The 9,890-nt window shown below is 46.5% G+C and overlaps 1 protein-coding gene across 3 annotated transcripts in view; it reads left to right on the top strand.

Annotated features, from left to right (window-relative positions):
- LOC116225255 (FACT complex subunit SSRP1-like) overlaps positions 1 to 7,634 on the top strand; it is a 17,951-nt gene extending 10,317 nt beyond the window's left edge. For 2 of the 3 annotated variants that reach the window (XM_031587488.1, XM_031587489.2), the window contains exons 11-19: positions 1 to 45; positions 821 to 826; positions 3,183 to 3,309; positions 3,440 to 3,485; positions 4,878 to 5,031; positions 5,483 to 5,650; positions 5,949 to 6,067; positions 6,299 to 6,482; positions 7,107 to 7,634. The exon at positions 1 to 45 is cut by the window's left edge and continues 28 nt beyond it. In XM_031587488.1, coding sequence (XP_031443348.1) covers positions 1 to 45; positions 821 to 826; positions 3,183 to 3,309; positions 3,440 to 3,485; positions 4,878 to 5,031; positions 5,483 to 5,650; positions 5,949 to 6,067; positions 6,299 to 6,482; positions 7,107 to 7,175 — 918 coding nt within the window. In that variant the 3' untranslated portion in view covers positions 7,176 to 7,634. The remainder of the gene's footprint in view (positions 46 to 820; positions 827 to 3,182; positions 3,310 to 3,439; positions 3,486 to 4,877; positions 5,032 to 5,482; positions 5,651 to 5,948; positions 6,068 to 6,298; positions 6,483 to 7,106) is intronic. The other variant, XM_031587490.1, reaches the window with a different exon arrangement.
- The last annotated feature ends 2,256 nt before the right edge of the window (positions 7,635 to 9,890 follow it).

The following is a 9,890-nucleotide window of genomic DNA, read 5'->3' on the forward strand; positions in this document are numbered from 1 at the left end:
GTCAACGCCAAGAAGCTCAACATCAAGAATCGCGGCTTTAAAGAGGTAATGAATCAGCCCGACATCCTCATGAAGAGTTTTTCACTTGCTCATCTTGTCACATCTGTTACCGTAATTTCCGGACTATAAGCCGCTACTTTTTTCCCACGCTTTGAACCTCGCGGCTTAAACAACGACGCGGCTAATTTATGGATTATGATACCTGTGACTGTATACGGTGGCTTTGTGTTTACGGTGGCTTTGTGGAGCTAGGATGCTAGCATGGATGCAGCCGCATGGATGCTTAGCTCCACGCGATTTCTCAGTATCTCAATAACTTAACTAATGTCAAAATAACCACAGTCTACCGGCATAGACAGACAACTCAAAACAGTTTACAACAATACAAATCCAGTCTTTTCAAGTTCTTTAGCTCACTGGTTTCAAACTTAGCGTCTTTCTTCTATCTCACTGTCTTCAATCTAACGTTCTAGCTTCTGATTGACTCTTGCAACTGTGCTCTCTTAAAGCAACAGTGCACTTATCGTAACTGGCAAAACTAATAATATGCATCACTATTGTATTACTTTTGATATTCATTTTAGCCTGTGTAAAGTTAATTTGTTTCAATGTACCGGTAGGCACCTGCGGCTTATAGACATGTGCGGCTTATTTATGTTAAAAATAATTATTTTTTTTAAATTCAGTGGGTGAGGCTTATATTCAGGTGCGCTCAATAGTCCGGAAATTACGGTACTCAGACCACTGTTGCCATGACGTCGCTGTTGCCCCTTACTGACGGCTTATTCTTTTGTCCCTCCCCCTGGGTTTGTGTCTGAAGACGAAGGTTGGTATGAACGTGCCTCAGTTTGGGATTTGGTTGTGGTGCTTTTATGTGTGTGTGTGTGTGTGTGTGGAGGGCTTTTGTGAAGAGGCTCCTGGTGTATTTTGCCCGTCTTCTCTTCTGCGGCCTAAAGCCTGATTTATGCTTCCATCAGAACATGCATCAGGTGTGTTCTGGGTGTGTGAAGGGCCCCTCCGCACCAGTTGAGTGTGTGAGGATGGACAACACTGACCTGACCCAAACCACCACAGTGCCGGCTCTTAGCGTAATGAGGCGTGAGGTGGCTGGGAGTTTGACAGAGTTGCTCTTGAGCGGCGCAGAGAACGGCAGTCAGTAAAAGATTCCGATTTCCCCCTTTCCACAAGTTTGACGCCTCATCAGATATAACCAGACGGCACCATGTTGACCAGATCGCACCCTCAGATAAGATTCCTCACTGCAGGTTTGGAATGGGTGCAGCTCTGAACATCAACTAATAATTACAGATACTGTATGCATAATTGGAGCTCATTCAAGCACTTGAATTATCCTCAAACCAGAACAGCCGGTTCAAATGTGCAAAAAAACAAACTAATTATAGCAAAGTATAGCAATGGTTATGTTTAAGTTTGTTACCATGCCTACACATTTAACTTTTCGGTAAGCAATAAATACTGCACTATGTAACGCAGAAGACATTGAAAGACAGGCATCAAAGGGGTTGTCTCAAAATGTGTCCAATGCTATTCATTGTTTGACACAACTGCTCTTCCATACTTTTAGAGTAGACCTGTTTTTAAACTTATTCTCTCCACCGAACCCCACGCCCCGCACCTCCCAGGGAGACCGTTTGTCTGCACACCTGTCCTGGCAGGTTCTGATGGAACATGAACCAGGCTTTTCTCTACCTACGCAGTGATCTTGAGTTTGCTTGGGTTTGATGTTGGAAAGTAAAGATGCTTCTAGACTTACCGTGATGATAGGCAGACTAGAACAGACCTTTAGAAGCATTTTATTTTTCAATGAGACGAATTTCTTTGCACTACTCCTTTTCAGCTGTATCTCTTCTGTTCTTCCAGTCAGGCCACACACACACACACACACACACACACACACACACACACACACACACACACATACATTTAAGCTTTGTAAGCAAACACTGATTTGTGTGAAGTTAACTTCACTCATATTTCATGGCAAAGGAGTTTGGGGGGGTGTGTGTGTGTTTGTGTCTGTCTTACGGACGCTTGGGTGCAAAGTGATTGGGTTTCAGCCATAGCTAAATCAACTGCTATGCTTCGTACACACACACACACACACACACACACACACACACACACACACACACTTGTAGCCATTCCCATTTGTGGTTTGGTGTTCATAGTGGGGAATGAATGCATAAGGATCAAACCACAGCACGATTAATTTGATTGCAGTCCTTAACACCGTCCAAGTCAACCAAAACCAATTGAGAAAAGTGTGTGTGTGTGTGTGATTGTTTGTGTCGGTTTGTCTTTGTAATTCATTTGGATGCATTTTATGCATTAAGGTAGGTAAACATTCATATTTAGTTTGAATATTTTTGTAGCGTTGATGTATTTAGTGTGATACAGAAAGCTTCTTTGAAGGAGTGTCTGTTTCCTGGGGTCTACTTGGACGAGTACATTTTTGATGTTCACAATTTCTGGTGGTAGATTGGGATGTTTTTTGTAAGAGTAAAGAATGGTGAGTTTTTGAAATGCTAGGTGTTGGATAGTGAGACACGTCTTGGATGTTAGACCATAGGCCTCCTACTGCCTCGGGTTCCAGTGCATTTGTGCTTACCTCTGTGCGTGGTGGTAGAGGTCAGGTACTACCAATGTCTGTAGAGTTCAATAGACTGGTGTTGGTGCTACCCAAGTGTGTGTGTGTAGAGTTCAATAGACTGGTATTGATGCTGTCTGTAGAGTTCAATAGACTGGTGTTGGTGCTGTCTGTAGAGTTCAATAGACTGGTGTTGGTGCTACCACGTGTGTGTAGAGTTCAATAGACTGGTGTTGGTGCTACCCAAGAGTCTGTAGAGTTCAATAGACTGGTAGTTCATTGTAGTCCTCTGTGTTCTGTGTTGGGTTTGCTGACTGGGTAGACTTGAGTTCCTTTCGATCACCACAAGGCAGCAGAAATCCCTTGCAGTTATTGTCTTGTATGCAGCAGAGCCTTTCCTGTGTCTGGTGCTTTGTGATGGTCCAGGCTCTGTTGGGCTGAAGGTTTGGTTTTTAGTTGACACACACACACACACACACACACACACAGACACACACACAGGCAGCAGAGTTCTGTGGGTGTAGTGGTCTTCAGACTAATGAGTGCATCTGTGCTTAATCCTTTTTGTCTCAAGGGCATGAAAGGAAAGGATGATATGAGCGACTCGGACGAGGACCAGCACGACGCCTACCTGGAGAGGATGAAGGAGGAGGGCAAGATCCGGGAGGAAGGCGGCAGCGACGAATCAGAGGGTGACAGTGGTAAGAGGCAGAGGAATCCACCAATCATAATCTTGAGACCTTGTGGAAATGTAAGCAGACAAAAGTGTCTCTGGTGTCATGACGACCCCCACGCCCCCTTGTGATTGACATCTGCATTCCTGCTCCGTAGACGAGTCCTTCAACCCTGGTGAGGAACTTGACGACGTTGCGGAAGAGTAAGTGTGGCTGTTCCAAGCTCTCTGTGTGTAGCAGAATGATATCAAGCTGTTGTCAACATGTAATATCTCTGTGACCACACACACATGTTGCCACATACTCACACACTCAACATAGGCTAGGCTAGTTATATAGCCATATACTCACACACTCAACATAGGGGCTAGGCTAGTTATATAGCCATATACTCACACACTCAACATAGGCTAGGCTAGTTATATAGCCATGTACTCACACACACAACATAGGCACTGGACTAAGGCTAGTTATATAGCCATGTACTCACACACTCAACATAGGCTAGGCTAGTTATATAACCATATACTCACACACTCAACATATGCTAAGGCTAGGCTAGGCTAGTTATATAGCCACATACTCACACACTCAACATATGCTAAGGCTAGGCTAGGCTAGTTATATAGCCATATACTCACACACTCAACATAGGCTAAGGCTAGGCTAGGCTAGTTATATAGCCATGTACTCACACACACAACATAGGCACTGGACTAAGGCTAGTTATATAGCCATGTACTCACACACTCAACATAGGCTAGGCTAGTTATATAACCATATACTCACACACTCAACATAGGCTAAGGCTAGGCTAGTTATATAGCCACATACTCACACACTCAACATATGCTAAGGCTAGGCTAGGCTAGTTATATAGCCATATACTCACACACTCAACATAGGCTAGGCTAAGGCTAGTTATATAGCCACACACTCACACACTCAACATAGGCACTGGGCTAAGGCTAGTTATATAACCACATACTCAACATAGGCTAGGCTAGTTATATAACCACATACTCACACACTCAACATAGGCTAAGGCTGGGCTAGTTAGCTTCTGACATCTTCTGTCAGTTATGGTCGATAAAGCTAAAGAGAAGATCTTCCTTCTCCCTCCTTTGCTTACTATGACTTCCTCCACACCCCTTGACCTGTAACCCCATCTCTCCCCTTGACCTGTAACCCCATCTCTCCCCTTGACCTTTAACCCTATCTCTCCCCTTGACCTTTAACCCCATCTCTCCCCTTGACCTGTGACCCCATCTCTCCCCTTGACCTGTGACCCCATCTCTCCCCTTGACCTTTAACCCCATCTCTCCCCTTGACCTTTAACCCCATCTCTCCCCTTGACATGTGACCCCATCACTCCTCTTGACCTGTAACCCCATCTCTCCCCTTGACCTGTGACCCTTGACCTGTAACCCCATCTCTCCCCTTGACCTTTAACCCCATCTCTCCCCTTGACCTTTAACCCCATCTCTCCCCTTGACCTTTAACCCATCTCTCCCCTTGACCTGTAACCCCATCTCTCCCCTTGACCTTTAACCCCATCTCTCCCCTTGACCTGTGACCCCATCTCTGCCCTGCAGATTCGACTCCAATGCCTCCGGCAGCGACAGCGAGGACGAGAGTGGAGGCGGCAGCGACGAGGAGGCCAAGCCCAAGAAGTCCAAACCCAAGAAGGAGCCGGCCAAGAAGGCCAGGGCCCCCAGAGAGAAGAAGGAGAGGAAGCCACGCAGAGAGGTGAGCGAGGGATGAGAGGAGGAGAGGTGAGGTGAGTGAGGGATGAGACGAAAAGGATGAGAGGAGAGCAAGGGATGATAGACTGAGACGAAAAGGAGGAGAGGAGAGCAAGAGAGTGAGAGAGAAAAGAGGAACTGAATCTAGCCCAAACTCTCTCTGGTTTCCATTTGCTGTCCCCTCCCTCTGAATCCTCTGAATGGATCCTGGTCTCTTGGCACACACGGCGCGGCGTGGCGGAGCAGAGTGGAGCGGCTGCATTCCTCCTCCTGGCCGCCTCGGCGCACCGCGCAGCAGGAGCCATTGGCCTGTCACTCCCCATTAGCATTGCGCTACACAGCGCTACACAGAGCAACAGCATGGGAGCCTGTGCCACAACACATTGCAGTAAACGTAAAGTCACTGTTGATAACCATCTCCTCCCCCTCCCCCCTCCTCCTTCCATCATCTGCAGAAGAAAGTCAAGGACGCTGGCGCCCCCAAGAGGCCAATGAGTGCCTACATGCTGTGGCTGAACGCCAGCCGTGAGCGAATCAAGTCCGAGTTCCCCGGCATCTCCGTCACGGAGATCTCCAAGAAGGCCGGCGAGATGTGGAAACAGCTGGGCAAGGACAAGAAAGAGGTGAGTTGGGTGAGGCCTAGGGTTGCCTTGACGACGGCCAGAAGGTACACGCTGCATTCTGTAGCATTCTGCACCTTGTTACCCTGTCCCATGTGCTCATTTAAACTCAATACGCCTCTGAAGAGGCTGTCTATATTTCTGTCTGTCTTATCATCCCTCGGGATTAATAAAGTATCCATCCATCTATCTATCTATCTATCTATCATCTTATTTCCTCTCCTCTGTTAACCTTTGCTGCCATCCCTCTCTCTCTCGCTCTCTCTCGCTCTCTCTCTCGCTCTGTCTCTCTGTCCCTAAGGAATGGGATAAGAAGGCGGAGGAAGCCAAGCGGAACTATGAGAAGGTCATGAAGGAATACAGGGAGAGTGGCGGTGGTGCCGCTGCCGCAAGCAGCGCTGGAGCTTCCTCTTCAAAAAAGTGAGATTTCTACTGTTGAGTGTTTCCTAGGCAACGTGCCACACACGTTCATCCTCTCACTCTGTGTCACGTGACGTGACGTTCATCCTCTCACTCTGTGTCACGTGACGTTCATCCTCTCACTCTGTGTCGCGACGTTCATCCTCTCACTCTGTGTCGCGTGACGTGACGTTCATCCTCTCACTCTGTGTTGCGTGACGTGACGTTCTTGTCTGTGGTTGCCTCACGCAGAGAGCCCAAGAAGAAGTCGCCGGCCAAAGCGAACGACAAGAAGAAGCCGGTGGAGAAGGAGCGGGGGGGCGGCGGAGGCAACGACAGCTTCAAGAGCCGCGAGTTCATCTCCAGCGAAGACAGCTCCGACAACGACGACTCGGACGGCGGCAAGAAGAAGAAGAAGAAGAACCGCAAACGGAGGGTAAGGTTCCTGGAACATCCTGTCCAGACCACATGATCTGATGTAACATCCTGTCCAGACCACATGATCTGATGTAACATCCTGTCCAGACCACAGAGTCTGACCACATGGCTCAGGCCCACATTAACATTGATCAGTGAAAATGTGTCTTAGGGTTTGGATGAAGAGCAGATGAGAAAGGTCTGTGTTCCGTAGCGCTACTTTTATCATTTCATTATTTGGATATTGGTCTTCCAGCACTAGCTACGACTGGAAGGTGGAACTTAGAAGTGTTTTGAAGGCAATAAAAGCTGTATTGATTAGGTTTGTAGGACGGCTCTGAAAGTTCCGATTATTTATCACTGTGTCTTAAGAGACGCGTGACTCAGATGTGGAGGATTTCCCGCCTCTGCAATCAGCGTTTTTTTTTCTTTTCTTCTTAATTCAGTTATAGGAAAGTAGGGCAGCCACTGATCAAGACAGTCTGTCCTGCTGGCTGGGCTGTTGTCACAGGGAATTTATATGAAGTATAAAAAATATATAGATTATAAAAGTAAATGATTAGATTAGAGCAACGTTAATATTTTAACTCTTTAAAACTCTATTTCCTACTGTCATTCACATGCCTTTTCCCCCCATTCTCAGCATTCTGATGAGGAAGAGGAAGAGATCGCCAGCACACCACCGAGTTCTGCGGAATCTGGTTCTGACTGATGTCGGCGCACACACACACACACACGTATCTGTATGTGCTGGCGCACTGAGTTAGACGGACCAACCCTGGCATTTGTTCTGGCCCACCTGTGGACATTTCCCTGCACACTAGTCGTTTAGCCGTACCACATTCCATGCTTCCCAGGCCTGCCCGAGCACATTCCAGCGCACTCTGATTTATAGAGACAAGTTACCGAGGTGTATGCTAAGTGTCAAGGTGTGCTACATGTCCCATAGCTCTCTCAGGTATTTTCTTTTTTTCAAGATGGGGAATGGTGTAGCAGAGCAGCAAAGCACTCTGGAATATGTAGTTTTCTTACATATTGGTACTTTTTTTTTTTTTTTTTTTTTTTTTTTGGTCACTATCTGAAACCTGAAGCTAAAACGAGGGCTTGTGAAAATGACGCAGTTTTATTCTTCTTCTGTATTGCTTGAATGAATAAATGTTTTGTAATAAAATTGCTGTGTGAGGTTCAATATCAGGTTAATCGTGTGTGTGTGTGGGTGGGTGTGTGTGTGGTGAGCCTGCTGCCTCTTGTAGTGTTTAGAAACTCCCTGAATCGGCAAATGGAGGGAGAGCCAGAGGGGGCTTGTTGTGGTTTCGGAGTGGCTGAGAGCTGGAGAGAGGGTGGTTTTATAGAGCCAAAGCCGCATATGGAGGGGGAGGGGGGGGGGGGGGCGGGGGGCAGAGCCCCACACAAATGGATTAGGTCTGCCCAGTCCCTAAGGAGCACAGACACAATATGTAATGGAGGCACTACATCACACACTGAGGACCCCACTACATCACACACTGAAGGGACTGCACTACAGCACACACTGAAGGGACTGCACTACAGCACACTGGGGACCGCACTTAAGCACGCACGAGGATAACCGCAACATGCCATGCCCATCCAAACACGCTTTGTGATTTTGCACATGCCGATTCTAGCTGTTTCGCTTCTGTCCTGTAAACCAAAGATGATGATATGCCTTCGGCTTGTTTTTAGAGTTCTGTCCTGTAAACCAAAGATGATGATATGCCTTCGGCTTGTTTTTAGAGTTCTGTCCTGTAAACCAAAGATGATGATATGCCTTCGGCTTGTTTTTAGAGTTCTGTCCTGTAAACCAAAGATGATGATATGCCTTCGGCTTGTTTTTAGAGTTCTGTCCTGTAACCCAAAGATGATGATATGCCTTCAGCCAGTTTTTAGAGTCAGGCGCCAGTCTTTATGCTTTACTAAACTCGTCAAACGCAACAATATAAAAATGAGGGTCATTAGGTTAATGGAGTAATGTAGTGTGGTTTTTAATACACTGAAGAGAAATAGTTTTTCTAAATAAATGAGTCCAGTAATGTCCCTCCCTGATTGGCTGCCCGTCCCCCATCCAGGGTTTGGACAGGAAGTGCTCAGCTCCCCCAACAGGAAGTGCTCTGTTCCCCAGCCCTGACATAAAGATGACACAAAATAGGATTGTGAGAAGAGAGGGTTTCTGTTTTTTGTGACTTTCTGTGTCATGATTCACAACCTGCTGTATGAGTCAACAGACTGAATGGTCACATCTGAAGTGGTGGACATTTTTGATTCACTCTAACACCATTTGCTTAATAGTTGTCATCGAAGGATTGTTCTGTACATTGTTAGGAAATGTGCAACAGATTAGAAAAACCATTATGTGGTTTTGTGTTGTTGTGATCGGATTGTTTTTTGGGGGTAGGGATGTGTGTGTGTGTGTGTGCATTCGCAGCATGCTTTGGTTCTTTTGCACTCTAACAATAAGCAATGATAATCGCATCAGTGATGTAAAACATTACTAGTTGTGTTTTCCTCATTCAGACCATTTCCTTTACTGCTCTCTGTCTCCCTAGTGTTGCATTTCATGACAATTATATTATGAGGACAGAAATGTGACGTGCTCATGCTACAACCACACTAATGACACACACACACACACACACACACACACACACACAGTTGTGCACATGCTACAACCACACTAATGACACACTCACACAGTTGTGTTCATGCTACAACCACACTAATGACACACACACACTCACACAGTTGTGCTCATGCTACAACCACACTAATGACACACACACACACACACACAGTTGTGCCCATGCTACAACCACACTAATGACACACACACACTCACACAGTTGTGCTCATGCTACAACCACACTAATGACACACACACACTCACACAGTTGTGCCCATGCTACAACCACACTAATGACACACACACACTCACACAGTTGTGCCCATGCTACAACCACACTAATGACACACGCACACACACACACACACACACACACACACACACACACACACACACACACAGACGTGCACATGCTACAACTACCAGCAGTTTCAATGAGTCTGGTGTGAGGGCCACTCCTGGACCTTGCTTGTTATAAGAGCAGTGTGTTAGTCATCAGAACTCACTGAATTAATTTGTGTCCATTTTTTGGTGAAAGATCTTTAGGTTGGAGAATTTGGCCTGGGATGATATGCACAAGTTGCTGAGTTCAGTTTGCAGACTGATTGTGTAGATTAGATTACAGCCTCATAATGGACCCACTTTAAAAATGAGGCAATGACAATTCCCACATGACACCTCCCCCTACCCAGCACACACACACACAGACACACACACGCACGCACGCACACACACACACACACACACACACACAGACACACACGCACGCACACACACACACACACACAC

The sequence above is a fragment of the Clupea harengus genome, chromosome 20 (genome assembly GCF_900700415.2).
Source record: "Clupea harengus chromosome 20, Ch_v2.0.2, whole genome shotgun sequence".
NCBI classification, from domain to species: Eukaryota; Metazoa; Chordata; class Actinopteri; order Clupeiformes; family Clupeidae; genus Clupea; species Clupea harengus.